The 20,513-nt window shown below is 44.8% G+C and overlaps 1 protein-coding gene across 1 annotated transcript in view; it reads left to right on the top strand.

The window, feature by feature from the left end:
* ITGA1 (integrin subunit alpha 1) overlaps positions 1-20,513 on the top strand; it is a 144,344-nt gene that overhangs the window by 91,773 nt on the left and 32,058 nt on the right. The window contains exons 18-22 of the mRNA XM_088469455.1: positions 2,769-2,879; positions 11,180-11,265; positions 14,822-14,957; positions 17,620-17,700; positions 18,633-18,709. Of these exons, the coding sequence (XP_088325581.1) occupies positions 2,769-2,879; positions 11,180-11,265; positions 14,822-14,957; positions 17,620-17,700; positions 18,633-18,709 (491 nt within the window). The remainder of the gene's footprint in view (positions 1-2,768; positions 2,880-11,179; positions 11,266-14,821; positions 14,958-17,619; positions 17,701-18,632; positions 18,710-20,513) is intronic.

Below are 20,513 nucleotides of genomic sequence, written 5' to 3'. Positions count from 1 at the left end.
GGTAAGTATAAAGGCTATCCCTAACCCTCTCCACCCCCTAACCCTCCCTTAGGGGTGCCTAAACCTAACCCTCCCTTAGGGGTGCCTAAACCTAACCCTCCCGGGGGGTGCCTAACCCTAACCTTTCCCCAGGGGTGCCTGACCCCTAACCCTCCCTTCCCCTAGCCTAACCCTAACCCTCTCGGTGGGGGGGGGCCTAACCCTAATTCCCCCCTGGAGACCCTAAACCTAACTCTCCCCCCCGCGTGGCTATCCGCTCCCGACGCCCGGCTTACCTACGATCGGTATGTCGGACAGTGGGATTTCGCCAGGAGGCTAATGAATAGGCATCGTTATTTAGATACCTATCATTAGTCCCATACTGGGATTTCACTGTCGAGAAGCCGGCGCATATAGAGAAAGAAGAAGGTTTAATCATGGCCTTTCATGGGGCATGATCACAGCTTGGGAACTGCATATACATACTGTAAAGTTTCTAATTAACCAGCAATGCACACATTGTAAATTAAAAGTATAATCTATTAATAAACCATAATGCTGTCCTGGCATAGATTTCTGACAAATCGAGTCTAAGATTGCCACCAGAGACACAAAGTGACTACACCAGTATCACAAGGCGATAAATCAGGAATCCCAGCCATGACGGGTACTCGGCATCATTGTTATTCAGAATAGAATTGAGCGAAGTACTTTTTTGAAAGATCACTGTATTCAGATTTAGGTATTTGATGTTAATTTAAACAAACCTAACCTTTACCGACATACTGTATGAAAACAACAGCAAAATATAAAAAAAATAAACTGGTTAAAATATATATATATATAATATATATATATATATCCAACTGACAGCCAGCACTCTTCATAGAGGTATAAAACACTGTGCCCAGGTGCCCTCCGTGTGTATCAAAGTACACTATATACTCATCCCAGTAGAACGGCGGCACTCACTGGACTTAATCGAAGTACACAGAAAAAAACTGCAGACACGCAGATAAGTTCCATGGTGAATGAATGAAACGTTGGAACTTATCTGCGTGTCTGCAGTTTTTTTCTGTGTATTTCGATTAAGTCCAGTGAGTGCCGCCATTCTGCTGGGATGAGTATATATATATATATATATGTATTTATATATGCATATAAATCATTATGTATTTGTGAAAGTGGTTCATAAATGCTTGTCATACAATTTTCATTTCAGTGTATATACATTAAATTCCTAAAGAGCCCAACTGTATCAGCCATAAACCTTCTGACGTATTATGTAACAGGTTTCAAACAGTCATGTAACTGGTACCAAAATGTTTCCTTATATAGTTATGACCATCAAGCTATGTCTGATCATCAGATACAGTATGAGTTCAGCGTGTACAGTGAAATAATCTAATATATGTCACGATGGTGGAGAACTAAAGGTGCCTACACACATAGCGATGTGCTCACAATCCCACGATGTGTACGATTTCCCCCTGAACTCTCCCCGGGAGCTCCCCCGCAGTCGTGGGCACGATTTGGTCTGAAAAAGCCGCCAATTGGACACACGATCTATCGTGCCTCCTAAACTAACCAGTGCATTGTGACTTGAGATTGTCAGATCTGCTCTACAGCACGGCAGATCTTACGATGCGATGTGCGACCTGTGGGGACGCGTATCGCACCGTGATTGTGAGTGGGGACTCACAATTTGGGCATATTTTACACGATCTGTCATTCCGATGCGTCGGAACCGGCCAGATCGGGTAAAGTATTGCCATGTGTGTAGGCACCTTTACTGTATTGAATCTGAATATCCGATCAGATAAAACCTGTGCTTGATGATCATCCCTTTAAAAGGAAACGTTTTGGTACTGTTATGTGACTGTTTGCAACTTCTTATGAAACTTCTTATGGAATATGTCGGATCAGAGCCACAACTAGACATTTTTGGTGGCCTGTGCCAGAGAGAGATTTTACCATGGCACTGGTCGCACTACCCTAGTTACGGCCCTGTGTCAGATATTTTTGACTAGTATAGAGGGACTCGTTAAGAATATATATTCTCTACAATAAAAAATGTATGAGAAGCACCTATGAACCCAACAGTACCACCAACAGGTCATGTTTTGTGGATTTCTTTAATCATGAGCAGATGACTTCTGTTGGGTCAGTAATTATCCCACCTGTTTCCACAGACAGAAGTCCTCAAAACATGACCTTTTGAGAGAATTTAAGGATTGAGGTTGAGAACCACTAAAATATATACAATAATTAGAATTTATTATGCAATTAACAGTGAATACAGAGACTGTTTTAACCTTACAGAATATGGTCAAGCGCTTCTAATTTGTGACCAAATCAGCTTTCTTAAACAAAATAAATTGTCTTGAATCATATGTGGTACCAGGCATATTTTTTGTATTTATTACACTTCATTTATAGCGCTTTCTGGTACCACATATGTTATAACCTTACGTTGTTCTTTTATATTTTGCAGTTGTTGTAATATGTCAATCAATGTTATGTTTTATTAAGTTACCATCAAATATCTAACCCTGATTAAAGTGAGCCCTTTTGCGGGTCCAGCTTCAAAATAGCACTTTTCTGTTTTGCAATGAGAACCCATAGTTATTGTGCCCCCAGCTATTTATTGGGCATATGTCAGATGAGTAACATTTTGATATAGCATTGGGATTACAATATACAGCCTGGTGCAGTGAGTAAAACCTCTCCTTCTCATTGTTACTCATGAAATTACAGCTTCCGTTTCACCCGCGTGTTTCTTATTGCAGGAAAAGCCAGATTTCTTGAACTCCGTGAACGTCTCTGTGGAATTTAACTTTAAAGATCCAGAAGAAGGTCCAGTCCTCAGCCGTGAGCGTCCAAACATTATTTATGCCTTCGTGAGTACACAACCAATACTGATGACTATATAATAAATATAAGTCGGCAGACATTATGAATGCTAGTGTGAGCACACATATATCAGTAGTAGATATTGGGCAGCACAGACGGTGTAATGGTTAGCATTACTGCCTCACAGCACTGAGGTTGTTGGTTCGATACCCACTACGGCCCTAACTCTGTGGAGTTTGTATATTCTCCCTGTGATCGCGTGGTTTTCCTCCGGGTACTCCGGTTTCTTCCCATACTCCAAAAATATACTGGTAGGTTAATTGGCTCCTAACAAAAATTATCCCTAGTGTGTATGTGATAGGAAACATAGGGCCTGATTCAGACCCACTCGCGAGCGGCTGTCCGCTCGCAAGTGGGTCGATGGTGTGCACTGCGCATGAGCTCCGTCGTGCGCATGCGCGAGACGCGACGAGCGAAGAACTTTCCTTCGCTCGTTGTGTCTGATCAAAGGGGGCGTGCTGTTGATGTTGATTGACAGCACGCCCCCTTTGGTGGGCGTGCCATGGGCGTGCCTGCCAGACGGAGGCGTCCCCAAGGGAACACCTACCGTCAGAAGCCGGCCCCACTGACATCACTGATAGAGCCAAAATCACTCCAGGCCTTGCGGTTGAGAAACTCAACCGCAGGCTTCGGCTCGCAGTGGCGATGGTCAAGACCATCGCGACCATCAACCTGCACGCTCGTATATGCTGTGGGTGGTGACCCACAGCTATACGAGCGTCCAGGAGGACGCTCCATAAAAATGGAGGTGGGCCCTGATTCAGAGCAAGCGCTCTGGTCAGAGCGTCCGGCTCTGAATCAGGGCCATAGAGTGTAAGCTCCACTGGGGCAGGGACTGATGTGAATGGCCGAATATTCTATGTACAGCGCTGCGGAATATGTGTGCGCTATATAAATAACTGGTAATAAATAAATAAATATGCAAGTGTTCAGACATTCCTGCAACAAATTAATGGTTATGGGAATACAAAGGTTTTCGGTATCCAAACATTTCAAAGCAAACTGGATTAAGTATGGTGTAATATATGTGGTGTATAATCTATACATTATAGAATCGCTGCTGTATGGAAATGACTCACTATGCACTTGATCCGTTTGATACTATACTATAGGACTGCACTATGGGATTGATATGATGTGTAAATTATACATTCCGAAACTGATACATAGTCATACAGTTGGTACTGTAGCAGAATGAGACCAGCCTGACCGGTGTGTGGCACCATGAACTTGTATTAACTTAAGAAGACAAAGTATTATTTTATTTTAAATAAATATTCGAACACATTAAAGCTGGGTACACACTGGGCGATATATCGGCCGTTCAGTCGAATGGTCAATATACGGCTGGTGTGTACCCCTAATATGTCTGTGAACGACGTTGTTCACAGACATTTCGCTACTGCTCTGCTGCACAGCAGATATATATATCGGCGCACCTGGATGTGTGTACAGGCAGTCAGCAGCCCGCCCGGACACTTGCTGAAGGGACCGTCGGTGACTGACAGCTCAACTGGGCGGGCAAATTCACATGTCTGGACAGTTGTCATGTCAGGGAACCAGTGGCGGGCTGGGCCGGGGGGCAGGGTGCCATGTGCCCCCCGGGCCGCAGCGTCATGCGGGCAGTTTGTGTCACTGTGACACAGACTGCACCGCGTGTGTAGCGCTGACTGGACGGAGTTCGGTCAGCGCTACACAACACAAACACACAGCCGCCAGAGCCGGCAGCTGTGTGTTTGCTTTAGCAGCTGATGAGAGTCAGACAGACTCTCATTGGCTGCTGCTCCCACTGCCAGAGCCGAACATCTTCTGGCTCCCGCAGTGGGTAATGGGAGTGACGCGTCACTCCCATGACGCGTCACTCCCATAATGCAAAGCGGCAGACGGAGGAGCTGATCTCGGCGGCGGGACCAGGAGCAGGAGCGGGTGTCAGGTAAGTGTTGTTTTTTTTTTAATATATATTATGTGTGTCTACTGCGGGGGGTCTGGCACTATAAGGAGGAGACCACTACTGGGGGCACTACAAAGGGGGGGGACTACTACTACTGGGGGTGCTACAAGGGGGGGAACTACTACTACTGGGGGCACTACAAGGGGGGGACTACTACTACTGGTGGCACTACAAGGGGGGACTACTACTACTGGGGGCACTACAAGGGGGGGACTACTACTACTGGGGGCACTACAAGGGGGGGACTACTACTACTGGGGGCACTACAAGGGGGGACTACTACTGGGGGCACTACAAGGGGGGTACTACTACTGGGGGGGACTACTACTAGGGGCACTACAAGGGGACTACTACTAAGGGCATTGCATGGGGGGAGGGGACTACTACTAGGGGTACTACATAGGGGGGAGGGGACTACCACTGGGGGCACTGCATCGAGGGACCACTGCTGGGGGCTCTATATAAGGTGGTACTGCATAGGGGGAAGACTACAACTGGGGCCACTATTTAAGGGGCACTGCATAAGGGTTACCACTACTACTGGGGGCACTATATAAGGGGCTTACTACTGGGGGCACAAGGGGCACTGCATAGGGGGATCACTACTGGGGGCACTACTCGAGGCCTGCCTAAGGGTGTCCTCTCCTGAGGGGGGAGGGCGCCGTAGCACGCACGTTCTTTCGGGCACCCTGGCTGAACGCTACTCCTCTGCCAGGGCCGCCTGCATGCATTTGCCCCCCAGGCTAAAAGTTGCCAGCCAGCCCCTGCAGGGAACACACATGGAGTTGCTGATTGTTAAGTCTGTATATGTTATCTGATTGGTCGCCTGTGTCGGCGGATCTGCCCGTTGGCGGATCCGATGGCACAGTGTGTACTCTGCTTAAGAAAGTATATATTAAAGCATCTGCCTTATTTTGTTACATACTGGTTTTACAAATCAAATATAAAGGTTTGGTAAATATTGGGGCCCGTCCCAACAAATCTTTCCGTGTCTCCTGCACTCTGGTGCACAATGAGATGAACACACTGCACAATAAGGTGCATTATGCTGGCTGTGCTTTGGCTTGTGAGCGACTATCGACAATCAGCGCATATACGTCTGAGTCGCACTGCGCAATTTTCAAGATACATTACCATAGTCGCTCGCACCAACTTCTTATCTGCAGTGTGATTGACAGACAGGGAGCATTTGGGAAAGGTAGCGTGGAGTGTCTGCAAAGAATGCAGGCATGTTAGGACCGTTTCAGGGGCGCGTCACTCCCTGCGTTGGGTCCTGTACACAAGAAATATGACTGCGGCACCTCAGTTCCCACTGCGGGACCATAGGCTCACTCAGGACTGCAATAATCGATCTGCATCCGATGCAGCATCTTTGTACGCCGGTGAGAGGCTCAATACATCTCCCGGCATCTCAGACATCTGCATATTTCCGCACAGAATCTGCGTGCACAGACGCAGCAGCGGCGACATTAGCCACCATCTGTGACTCGGGTCCAATGTTCAAGTACATGGGAAAGATGCGCATCCGGTTCTAAATTTACACGGTGGGTTTCGGAAGACCCTTTTGGCCTGATTCTGGGTCACACACAATGACAATATGGGAGTTGAGGAATTCTTTACAACTACATGTGCGCAAAAATCCCTAGAAACTCCTACGGTCATGTATTACACAGAGCGTACACACAGGCGCTGTTGCCATTGAGGGGCATGTTATCAGAGATTGTCTTGGAGAAGTGCCTGGAGTTCCTAGGTGGTGACTGGGAGGTTGTTGATTGAACAGACGCACGGAGATGGTTCGTCTTACGGCGACTGCCATTTCTCTGCAGCTAGTAACCGTAAAAAATGTATCACTGCTTTCACATACGGATGACAGCCATCATTCATTTCATGGCAAATGCAGCTGCCCATAGCCTCCTGAGAGACGCGAGAGCTCCAGTGTGTTTATGAGGAGATGCAGTCAGGAAGCCGACGGTCGAAATGCCAACTTACGGCTTCCCGACTGTCTAATCCCGGCAGGGGTCTAATGATAGGCGTCAAAATCCTGACGCCTATCATTATCCCTATGCCGGGAGCCCGACGCCCGGCACACCGAACAAAGGTAAGCTGGGCGGCGGGTGCAGACAGCTATGGAGGGGGGGGGGTTTACGTTAGGGGCTCCCAGGGGGGGGCTTAGGGTTAGGCACCCCCCCCGGGAGGGTTAGGTGTAGGCTGCAGGGAAGGGAGGGTTAGGTTTAGGCTGCAGGGAAGGGAGGGTTAGGTTTAGGCACTTACAGGGGATGTTAGAGTTAGGCACTCCTAAGGGAGGGTTAGGGTTGGGGGGGTGGGGTTTGTAATAGTAAAAATACTCACCTGTTGGGATCTTCTGTTGTCGGTCTTCCGGCGTCGCAATGCGTCCGGCGGTATTTCATACCGATCCCGTTTATGTGATATTAGTAACAAACTATGGCCCTCATTCAGAGCCACTCGCTAGCAGCAGTACGCTCGTTCCGAGCGATGTTCGCACATCGAACCAGTCAGTGCGGCTGAAAATCGTTTGTACGCAATATAGCGAGTGCCTGCTATTTTGAGTGACAGAATGAGGCGTATGTGGGTGTTAACAGGTGAAGGTGCTTGAAAACGGGGAGTGGAGATCAGAACGCAGGCGTGCTTAAAGGTCAAAACGGGCGTTTTATGGGTGTGCATAATTAATCCAGCAGCGTCATTGACCACGTCACTTGGTTTTTTTTAACTCAGAACTGCTCGCATAATAGCGGTTGAAAAAACCAACCACAAGAATAGCGAGCAGTTCATATCCTGTTCGATGTACTCGATTAATCTAATAAATAGCGGACATGACGTATGGTGCGAGCGGCCAGGGGGCGTTTTTAACAAATAAACGAGCGTATGTTTTGCTCGCTCGTTCAGACTTAGAGGTGTGAACAGACTGCAATGTGCGAACGGTTCATTTGAATAGCCACCCCTTGTTTTTGAACGAACGAACGCAAATAGCGAGTGGCTCTGAATGAGGGCCTATGTGCATTCTTTCTTATTGATGCACTATATAACTAATGACTGCACAGGGCTTCTGATTTAGAAAGCACATAACAGGCCATGCTGGTGCTTTCATGCTCACACAGACAGGAAATAAACAGTCCACTCCTGAGCCAAAGTAGCATATTTGGGTCAAGGAAGGGCTACCATTGCTAGCCATATTGCTCTGCTGGTGATCATCACTTAGATGGATGTTTGTATATTGTTTATATGGGACTTCTGTTGGTACAGCAATAATATTGCCTCATATAACCATCCACCCAAATATTCCATACCCAGGGACGCAGTGCATTTAGTCAATGTAATTGACCAGTGCAACCTCTGTTCAATACACAACAGCATGACTGTGTGGTCATACAGAAAATTGTGCTGTCAAATACATGTGACTATATAAGTAAAGTCCACACATACATATTGTTTAATCCTTCCACCAATCAGATGTAATTCTCTCTTTACAGACATTGCAAAAACTGTTTAAACCTTTATCGAAGAAACTTTTAAGGCTAATATTTATTTACAAAGTGCTTTGTAAGTGGCTCAGCGTACAGGCCATTGAAGCCATTTATAAGCTCCTTCTGCCCCATTGTTAATCTGGCCTTGACTAATATACTGTAATTATGTTTAAAGATATACTAGCTACACCAGTACTTGGAGTGTACGAGTACTTCTAAATTTGCACTGTCCTCAAGTTTCTCACAGATGAGCCACATACAGTACATTATCTCTAGAATGGCTGGAATACAAGTATACACAGTCACTGCAAGGAATCTTACTAAAAGCAAATCATAGCCTTCCTAAATACCACGTTATATCATATATAGTTAGGATTAGGGAGACTATATTATTATATATATATTTTTGTTTATAATACTTACTATATGCTCATCCCCATTCAATTAAACCTGTATTTCACCTAAGCAGGTAGATAGTGCAAACATTACATCATTTACAATCATAACGGATAAGATGCAAAATAATTTGCATATATGCAAATGCACGCTATACAGCATTTGGACTGAAAATGGGATGGGGCAGGAATGGCAGTAATGAGTATAGAAATGAGGAGTTACCTTTAATGTATGATACATTTGTTAATAAATTGACTCTCTAAAAGCCTCTGGGCCTGATTCAGAGCCGGACGCTCTGAAAGAGCGCTCGCTCTGAATCAGGGCTTTTTTTTTGGTGCGGCCTCCGGGCTGCTCGCATAGCTGTGGGTGACCACCCACAGCTATTGCGAGTGGCCAGGTAATGGTCGCAATGGTCTCGACCATCGGGGCTTGCAATGAGACCCTTGCGGTAGGGTCTCGTTCCCGCAAACCCCAGTGAGCTTCTGGCTCTTAATAGAGCCGGAAGCTCACCACTGACATCACTCGTGATGTCAGTGGGGCCGCCCCCAAACGGCAGGCGTTTCGTCGGGAACGCCTCCGTTTGGCCAGCCACCCCCCCTGCCCGCCTCCAAAACGGTGCGTGCTGTCAATCAAAATCGACAGCCGCCCTCTTTTGGTGTGAGACCCAAAGCGACGGAGCGTCCGTCACCAGCCGGGTCTTGCGCATGCGCACGTCGGAGCCGGCTCCGGCGTGCGCATGCACAGTGGCCAAACATCGACCCGCTCGTGAGCGCATAGCGCTCGCGAGCGGGTCTGAAACAGGCCCACTGTTTCAAGCAAAATACATGCTTGCAGATTGTGGAGAAACTTATTACTACTCTTTATATATATGGCGCCACAAGTGTTCCGCAGCACCTTACGTATTGCATGAACAAATAAGTGAACAAGAAACCAATGACTTATAGTACAATACAATACAATACAATGCAGGACAAGGTTTAATATACATTGCTGCACTGGCGATTATAACACTCAAATAAGCAACAGGGCGTAAGTGTTAGGTGCCCTAGTGGGGAGTGAGGAGTAGATGAAAGTATAAGTAAGGAGAAGCACAGGAGAGTAGAGGGCCTTGTTTGTGAGAGCTTACATTCTAATGGGGAGGGGCGGACAAATAGACATGACAAAGATGGGGTAGACAGAGAGCAAGGAACATATAGCAGGGAGTTAGGATGAGAATTGGAAGGCTTTCATGAAGTAGTTGGTATTGAGAGCCCATTTGAAGATATGTAGAGTGGGCTGATGAGGAGAGGGAGAGTTTCAGAGGTAGGGAGCAGCACAGGCAAAATCTTAGAGGCAGGAGTGGGAGGAAGTAATCAGTTATTAGAAGAGAAGGTGTGCATTTGTTGAGCGAAGAGGGCAGATGGGAGTGTGAAGGGAGATGAGGTCAGAGATGTAAATGGGAGAAGAATAGGTGAGGGCTTTGTAAGTGAGTGCAAGAACTTTTAATTGGGTTCTGAAGGGGAAGGGGAGCCAGTGGAGGACTTGATGGAGAGGGAAGGTAGATGTAGAATGTTTGAAGAGGAAGAGGAGTGGAGCAGCAGCATTGAGGACAGATTGGAGTGGAGAGAGGGGTGAGTCAGGGAGGCCAGATAGAAGGATACAGTAGTCCAAACTGGAGATAACCAGTGAGTGGATGAGGGTTTTAGTAGCATCCTGGGTGAGAAAGGGCCTGATCTTGGAAATATTTTTGAGATGGAAACGGGAACGGCAGGACTGTGAGAGGTGCTGAATGCATGGTTAGAAGGAGAGGGAGGAGTCGAGGATAAGGCCAAGACGGCACACTTTGGGGTAAGAAGAGATAGTTGTGCCGTCAAGAAATTGTGGGAAGTGAGGATATGCAGGAGGGTGGGAAGATGGTCAGATCAGTTTTAGACGTATTAAGTTTCAGAAAGAGCTGGGACATCCAGGAAGAGATAGCAGAGAAACAGTTGAAGATACAAGTGAGGAGAGAGACTGTGCAAATTTAGAAGTGTTGTCTTATAACGGCACACTTCGAGCACTGACGCTACGTCGAAATTTTTCATACCAGACCTTCTAAATTTCCAATTCGACCACTGAGCAGCACCATTGAAATGAAGTTGCATTTTAACATTGTCGGCTGGCTGGTGCCAGGAACTGTGGCATAGACGTTTGCAGTGTCAACTTAATGATTGTTGAACTCCAAACTGCATACCCTGACGTAAGTGACTGAACTATATAGACATTCTTTTCTCCAGCTGGATAGGATTTCTGTTTGATTACGTCAATGTGTAACCCAAATAAGGGACCCTTACATTTTCAACCATGGCAGTCATAGTTGTTACCTGGCTGTTTTTTGTTATTATTATTTTTTGTTAAGGTAAAGTTTTATTTCTATTTATTATTACTGCAATGTTTTACATAGCAAAGCATTTTTACTATGTACTTTCTTATTTTATAGATTCCTTTCACTATGGATTGCGGTGCTCAGAAAAGATGTATAACTGATCTTATTCTGGATGCTCAATTAAGTATGGGTGAGAAAAGGTACCGTACCTCTTTCTTTAGGTTACTCATTGGTGATTAAAATTCTCTTAAAGGAGGCCTGTCAGTGGAATGCTTAATCAAATATGACCATGTACAGTTCAGTAGTAAATGTACCAATTAGAAAAAGAGATACAAATGTAACTCTACAACAGGGCGCAATATCTTATTAGGAATGGATGCATAACTCAATTAAATCACTATACAAAATTGGTGAAAAATGTCACACTATGACCCGTATTCAATTTTAGGCAAAAAGTCCAGACTTTTCACCTGCTGGACTTTTCGCCTCCTTCGCCTGTTTTCCAGGTGGAAAAGTGTCGCGCGCGTGCCCAATATTCCCCGTATTCAATTTAAAAGGACGCGAAAACAGGATCCGGCGAGACTTGGATCGGAAAAAAAAAAATAGGGAATTTTCAGGAAATCCTCCTTGGACTTCCCTAAAGATTTGCAGACGTGGGGGATCACTATGGGTACCCCAGTTTTTGCATGCAGAAGGGAAGTCGGGTTTTTAAATAGCCGCGACAGGTGCATAAATGGGGCTTTGAAGAAGGTGATGTAGAAGAGCATTTAGCAAATTTGTTGGGAAAAAATAATAATGTCCATCAAATTTGGGGTATAAGAAAATTGTGCAAGCATATTTTTAAGTCCCTAAAATGATTTTTAAAAATTCTTCAAAAATGCACCTGCCGCTATTACCCGCAATGAAGAAAACACCTGCCGCATACTTTGGAACCCCTCTGGAATCTATTTCAGTACTTTAGGATGTGTTCCCACTTTTTTTTTTTAACCCCAACATTTTATTTATTTTTTGGGGGTGTCCCGATTTTTTTTTTTTTGTAACATTGCCAAGGGTGCAGGCTATATTTTTTAAGCCTGCACCTCTAAACCCCAATTCTGCACTTTTTTTCACCAGTTAAAGGCTGGCGAAAAATTATCCCCGTTTTTTTACATTGACTTTTCGCACCGGCAAAAAGTCAATGTAATTGAATACGGGGATAATTAAAATAGACGAAAATGACTTTTCGCCTCAAATTGAATACTGCCCTATGGGTGCGCGTTTATAAATACATTAGTTAGCTAGAAGACACAAAGCTATATCTATAAAGATATTTTATTTATCATTAAAAAAGACAACAAGGGGTATATTTACTAAAGTGAGGGTTTTTAGAAGTGGAGATGTTGCCCATAGCAGCCAATCGAATTCTACTTAATATTTAACTAGCACCTTCTAGAAGATAATAGCTAGAATCTGATTGGTTGCTATGGGCAACATCTCCACTTCTAAAACCTCTCACTTAATTTACCCCCAAGTGTCTATTATTAAACATGTAAAATTATATATCAAACTAACTGATCATAAACTGGTGAACCAGTATAAAATACACATGTGCAAATTTCAGTGTCACGAAAGCTCAAGTTATGACAAAAATCATAAAATTACATATATCTCTCTTCGACTGTCCAGGGGCATTCTCACCTCCTTTTCCCGGGATATTGGAGGAGTATGAGTATCAATATTCTGAGATAATTTAATCTCATAATTTGTACTTTCAGTAACATTGAAATTTGCACATGTGTATTTTATACTGGTTCACCAGTTTATGATCAATTAGTTTGATATATAATTGTAGGTATTTAATAATAGACACTGGTCTTTTTTAATGATAAATACAATCTTCTTATACATAGATCATTGTGTCTTCTAGCTAACTACTGTATTTAAAAACGCGCACCATTAGTGTGACATTTTTCACCAGTTTTGTACAGTAGTAAATGTATAATAACACAAAAGACTGTGATGTGAAGTGACTGTTACCACAGGTGCCCCTGTCCCTGTTCTCAAAGCCGCAGCGAGCTTTGCCGAGCCCCAGTAATGTGGGGGACGTGGCCTAATGTAAGTAAGTAGGCGTCCCTAAATGATCTATAGTATCATGCACCTCAGGGGGGGCACCTTGTACACCGCAGCCAGGTACAAATTCGGAGGGGGAGGGGCGCGATCAGTGTGATCGTTCGCCTCCCTCTCCCCCACACTGCCAGAGGAGACTCCCTGGTCCCAACGCACCCCAGCACACAGCAGCATGTGCTTGGCTGAGAAGATACTGCTGCTGGCAGGTTGGTAAGGTGGGAAGGGAGGCGGGTCCCTCCATTAAGCCCAGGTAATTAGCAGCTGGCTCCCCTACCTGTTCACTTGTTACCCTAGGCCCAGGTCTACACAGGATTCATATTGGGGGGTTCTGAGAGATAGATATATATTGTAGATAGATAGATAGATATAGCTATATATCAGATATACACACACCATACTTATCACTGATGGGGTGCGGTTTGCCAGTCTTTGAAGGGAATCGGTATGAAATACCGCCGGCAGCGCCTGGTCGACAAAAGCAGTTCCCGGCAGCGGAAGCCTGACAGCGCTGGAAATCCCGATTGTCGCTAAGGTAAGTATAAACTAACCTAACCTATCCCCTAAACCTCCTTAGGGGTGCCTAACCCTAACCTTCCCCCCAAGTGCCTAACCCTAACCTCCCCCCCAAGTGCCTAACCCTAACCCCCCTTCCCAGTTGCCTAAACCTAAGTCCCCCCCGGGGGTGCCTAACCCTAACCTCCCCCCCAAGTGCCTAACCCTAACCTCCCCCCCAAGTGCCTAACCCCCCCTTCCCAGCTGCCTAAACCTAAGTCCCCCCCGGGGGTGCCTAACCCTAACCCTCCCTCCCCCTAGCCTAACCCTAAGTCCCCCCGGGTGCCCTAAACCTAACCCTCCCCCCCGCGGCTGTCCGCTCACGGTGCCCGGCATCCCTTCGATCGGGATGCCGGGCGCTGTCTCCCGGTGTCGGGAAAATGTCAGGCGTCTACATCTAGACGCCCGGCATTTCACCCTCGCCGGGATATGACAGTCGGGAAGCCGGCTGCCGGTATTAAGGCAGCCAGTTTCCCGATTGTATACCCTTTGAAGTAGTGGGGCCTAAATGATGCGAGGAGGCGGAGAACCGATCATGGTCCACGGCAAGCGGCTCCGTCTCAGAAAACAATATTGGTTCCTCAGGGGAGTTTATGGGTACTCAGAATCCCCCCCCCCTGCATTTGCCACTGTTCTATATGGCCTTACCAAACTTCCAGGCCTCCTTCTCGTATATTCCATAACACAGACAGCAGATCTTGTCCAAGCACAATATATGGGAGTTACTCACCTTGTCACAATCTGAAGAGGAGTTTAGATTGCTTTGTAAACAAAATACTGAAGGAGTAATTTGTTATATTCAATATGTATTCACACTTATGTTTGAGATGAGATTTTGATCACAGGGAAAGTATTACACCTATGCACATCATACCTGTCAGCAAGCTTATTGAAACTCGGTACTTGGCAGACTAGATGGTAATCAATAGCCTGGAATGAGGGAAGAGTTATGGCCGACTTACGGTTGACTCTATATCGGCCCCTTTATATACTAACTACGAGGATTTTTATTTTTGAATCATTGTATTAGCAACATAATTAACAAAAGTGTTCAAGTATTTTGACTCTGTGTGTTTATTTTCTATACATGTTTTACAGCTTTAACCAGGCAATTGTGCAATATAGCAAAGACAAGTTCAATGTTATTGTGACCATAAAGAACAGTCAGGACAGCGCATATAACGCCAGAGTGATAATGAAATATTCCCCAAATATTATACTGGCTGGGAGAGAGGTAAATAATGTACATTTTTATTTCTCACTTAGAAAACATGTCATTTATAGCGCATAATACAACTACATTGAATAAAAAAAATACTATAAGAATAATTAATCGTGCAATTTTTTGCAGCCTTCTGAAAATACAGGTTAAAAAAAAAAAGTGTATTATAGTGAGGGTGGAATTTTTATCTTGCAGGCAGATGTGTTCATTTCTGTTGCTCTCCTTCATGTACTGTGCATTGTAACAAGTTTTTGCTATAATTATTTGATCAGTTCCTCAGGGCCTTAATTAGGGGTGTGCGACCGGTGCTGGGCTCTTTGGGTGGCACTGTCACTGCCCGGCTGCCATTGCTTCTGGCTAGCTGTGGCAGTTCGGCATGGAGCGTTATGCACTCAGGGGGCAGGGCCAGCACAGGGCACTCAGAAGCACTGTTACAGCACTGTCGTATGTGCCCTATATAGGAACACTGGCCCTCTTCTTTTTTGCTGTTTCATATATAGTTTATTCCTAGGTGCATTTGACTATACACATATATAACTAATGGTCATATATATATATATAAATAAATATATATATATATATATAAGGTAAGAACAATTTGAATTTATTTGGGGTCTGTGTGGGCATATTTTGTTTTGTACACAATTATAAGGTTGAGAGATTCTGCTAAAGTAGTTAGGAAAATTAACAAGCCTGCCTGGAAGGTCACTGTTTTCCGAAGATAGACTCAGGGGCGGATCCAGGGGGTGGAGCATCAGTGAGAATGCCCCGCCCCTCCTTTCCTGTAACACTTCTCTCCTGCCCCCTACTGTTGGGCGCTGTATAGCAGCGCAGCAACACATCATGTAGGGAGACAGAGGAGAATGATGCTGCTCAGCATTTTAAAGCAGGGGTGGCACTACTATAATGCAATTTAATGTTAATGGTATCATCACACCCCTGGGCGGCATGCAGGGAATTGGCCAACTCTGCCGGGCGAGCCCGACAGATTTTGGGGACGCTCCTGGACGTTCCAGGTGAGTTGGCAAGTATGGTTTAAATAGGTACTTACAAATACAGTATAGCATCTGCTCATTCCTCACAGACACTTGAGCTGGAGCCATGTTGAAGAGATGTTTCTTAAGAATTTAGCTGCACTTATTTATTTATTTATTGCTAGTTAGCAGCTCGTCAAAATGGCAGGAACATTGTCGCGGCCACGAAAAGTCCAGTTTAAGCGGTTAAACTGGTAATTTTTCGGTAATTTCTGCTTGCCAGCTCGGGGGGCTGCGAGTAGAAATGTCAGCATCGTCGAAAATTGAGTTGCTCCGTAGGGCACCATCTAGTGGCCACTGGTGCGCAACACACTTGAATTCCCCCCATAGAGGTGAGCAGCACCGTTATCCTTTTATATAATTTATTAATGGTTATTAATATAGCGAACATATTCCGAATCGCTTTACAGAGGATATTTAATCATTCACATCCAGAAGAGATTACAATCCATATTGCATAACTCATGTACCTACACGTACAGCATGTGCTAGGGTTAATTTTTATTTATCTTGTTTTCAAAATCCAATAAACCTACTAGCATGTTTTTGGTAGGTTAATTGGATTCTGTATCAGTCTGTCTCCAGGTTGTTTTACATGCTAACTGCACCCCCTGCTGTTCAAACGTATGCACTGCAACCCTCCAATGTTTCCTATTCTTATTCTTATTATTAATTTCCTGAACGTACTTATCAGCCTCATTCACTATCTGCAAACCATGAAGTCACGTATCACGTTTCATTTTGTGAAAATTCACCTATTTTCCTCACACAGCACATAACAATTCGCAGGACCACTTCCAGTACTTACCTGTTACTGTGAGCAGAATTTTCTTAATTAATTTAAACTTTTCCCTAAAATATATAGAGTTGAAACCTTGTTTATGTCTTATGTAAGTCAGTGCTGTCATTATTTACTATTTATATAATGGCATTTGTGCAGGTGCAGAAGGAGGTCCCATTAAATGCAAGTTCTGTTACCAGGTATCTGTGGCCACCTGCTAATCCACGGAGAACCCCCATATTATACAGTCTCCACCTCCTGTAACTCACCTAAATACAGCAGCACTAAGAGGGAGGGGGGTGTATACAAAGGGACCCAGACCTGCCTAAACATCATGTAACATAATCCAGTTGGGCGCAGTAGGAGGCTCAGGAGCAGGCTTGTCCTGCATTCTACAAGGTACCCCCAATTCCTCCCATCAGAAGGAGTATATTTAGCTTCCTAGCCAGTTGCTGGTATCTTTACCCACTAACCCACGTTCGTACCTCAGGCACATGATGTCACACAATGCTCTATGGCTCTGCATTTTTGTTGTTCAAATTGCGTGTTACTATACAGGATCTTATAGAACATTCTCTGGGGTCTATATAACATTGGCGGAGCATTGGGTATATTTCCTATCACTGCATATCCTGTTTTTTCTCTATGAACTGTGCTATGATTTTCCCCACTCTCATGGGCACCCGGGTAGAGATGGATTAGCAGCTGGCCGTTTTCTGTGTGGTTTGGGGGGTACAGTATTTTGTAAGAATGCTACAGAAACTTTTATTATATTCCTGAATAATGATAATATTGGATCTACCTTTCTTGATATTAGTTCTCCTGTAATAGCCAATGCATTTTTTTTTTCTTTTCACAGGATAAGCCAAAAGTAACCTGCGAGTCTGAAGAAGATTTTGTCTGTAAGGTCGGATACCCCTTTTTGAGAAAAAATGAAGAGGTACAGTAATATGCATGGAGCTCATTGTCATGTAGGTTATAACACTGTGTGTAATGTATTGATTTATCTTTTACTTTTTGGTCTGTGGTGTAATAGACGTAACTGAACTATGCAAAATGTTGGATCGCTTAATATCGCTTATTATTTCTATGAATTTTAGGATAGGGGAACACGTTGGGACACACTGGCTGCCTGAAGCATCACAAATTAGTCCTGATTCAGAGTTGTGTGCAAACCTGATGGTTTAAGTACAGTACAACTCCGATGGTGACCGATCAACACATGCACCAATCAGTGCCTGCGAGATTGCTCGCAGTGCCCCCCAAGTCACTGCATGATGGACAAGTTGCGGCTGTTTGGGTGTGGAGCAGGAACAGCAGCTGTGACCATCTTACAAAACAGGGGAGTGTTCCCTTTGTTTTGTAGGCGTGTCAATGCAAATAGCTGAATCAGGTCCAATATCCTGGGGGAGATGTATCAAACCTCGGAGAGAGATAAAGTACCAACCAGTCAGCTCCAAACTGTAATTTTACAGGCTGATTGAAAAATGACACTTAGGAGCTGATTGGATGGTGCTTTATCTCTCTCCAAGGCTTAGTACTCCCCCCGCATGTCTTTCTAGATTGAATGTTTTAAACAGTATTACAAAATCATTTCTATTCCATCACAGCGACGTGTAGATACATTATGGAAAACCTCATACAAAAAAATGTTTCAATTGTTTAAAAAATATTTTGCATGGTTCCATTATATTAAATAAGTTAACCTCATAGGAAACTATCTGATAGTTTAGAGATACTTTGAGAAATGGATTATTCTATTAAACTTTTAAATACACATCCTGTTTATAGAAATCACTGATACCATATTAATTTAATCTGGAATGGAATAAATGTGTTAATTTTCCTTTTTCTGTTTGTTTTCTTTTTAAGATTACTTTCACAGTAACATTCCAGTTCAATGTGTCACACCTATTGGATACAGTTTCCATATTCATTAACACAACAAGGTATGTATCATTATCATGATGATGTTTCTTTTGAAGTGCAGTTCATATAATTTATCAATATAGGCGCTGCTGTTAAATGTATAATAATCAGTGCTCCAAGTGTGCCGGTATACTATGGTAGGGTATATTGGCACTTCAAGCACTGAGCCCTGCTGTGCCGCCCGCTGCCCTAAGAGTTGGAAACTACAACCTACCCCGGCCCTTTCATGCCACACACGTGGGGCAATCAGATAGACGCTGGTCCCAGTCTGGGTGGCAGCAGCGGGGGAGGAGGAGCCAGTGGGGGAGGGTAACTTTTGGTACAGAGTCCCTACAACAAGAAATGTGGGGGGATAAGTCCCTACTGCCTGAGATGGACACCGAGCCCCCTCTCCCGCGAGGTAAGCTGCTGCTGCTCTGCACTTCTCCTCCTGTGTTATGCCAGGGCTTCCAGGCTGACAGGTCCGCAAGCCAATTGGAGCTCATGGACCGGTCAGCCTGGGAGCCCTGGCAGATCGCAGGAGAAGAAGTGCAGAGCAGCAGCAGCTTACCTCGAAGGGGCTTGGTGACGGTTCCCCGTATTTCCAGTTATAGGGGAAGTTACCCTCCCCACACGTTCCTCACAGCCCACTGGCTTCTCTCTCCCCACTGCTGCCACCCCCCCTCCAGTCCCTCGGGTGCTACTGCTGTTTGCTGAGTGCAGAGGAGCCGGTGCTCTACTATCGATATACTGTCTCCTGGCCTACTCTCTGCTTGCCTGCCTACTACCTACATACCTATCTACCTGCCTGCTCTCTACAACGTAGTAGAGATGGGATTGCTGCGCATGTAGCGGTCCAACAGCTCCAATTGACAGGTCCAAAATGACTTCAGAGCTGTGCCGCTGTCTCTCCTAACCCTGTCGGGCATGGCACCAAATCCACACCTGCTGGCACATGAGGGGGTGGTCTGCAGCTGTTGCCGGTTGCCCCATGATGCGGAGGTGAGAGGATGCTGGAGGGACACAGAGGGAGGTAAGAGGCTGCGGGGTAGGGGGAGCTTTACTGTGGGGCATAATGGTTTAAGGGGCATTACTGTGAGGCATAATGTGTAAGTGGCACTAATTCTGCATGGCATAATTTGTTGCGGGCATTACTGTGTGGCATCACTTGTAAAGGGCATTACTGTGTGGCATAATTTGTTTAAGGGATATTACTGTTTTTGGCATACTGTGTAAGGGGCACTGCTATTGTGTGGCATAATGTGCATAAAGGATACTACGGTGTGGTACACTACACTGATGAAAAGGGGGCACGTCTTACGGACACACTCCTTTTGAGTGACCATGCCCCCTTTTCCGGCACATAAGTATGACCTTAAATATTCCATACACCCACTTAAAAATTCCCACTTCGACCACTGATAATAATAATAGTGCTACTACTACAACTACTACTACTAATAATAATGATAATTATTATTTATTAACACGAGAAATATAGCAAAAAAAACCCACAGAATTGTTACTGAAGTACATCATGTACTTAATCCAACCTCTGTTTTAATAAGGACCTGTTATATATATTTTTACTAGAGGCTGTTCAAAGTCTGAAAAAAAAAATCCCCATCTTATTTGGCCCTCAACAGACTTTTGTAAATTGGGCAACTGGCTTGTCTAGCGCCTTGGCTTGCTGGCTAATTTTAAAATAGCCTCACAACGGCCGTCTCCAGTCAGGGCAGAACAATTATTCAACAATAGAACACTATTATTATCTTTAATTTATCTGGTACCACTTGTGTTCTGTAGCACCGTGCATAGAGGATAGAACATACAACAAAATTACAT

The sequence above is a fragment of the Taudactylus pleione genome, unplaced genomic scaffold (genome assembly GCF_031769625.1).
Source record: "Taudactylus pleione unplaced genomic scaffold, aTauple2 ptg000092l, whole genome shotgun sequence".
NCBI classification, from domain to species: domain Eukaryota; kingdom Metazoa; phylum Chordata; class Amphibia; order Anura; family Myobatrachidae; genus Taudactylus; species Taudactylus pleione.
This window is presented reverse-complemented; position numbering and strand designations above follow the sequence as displayed.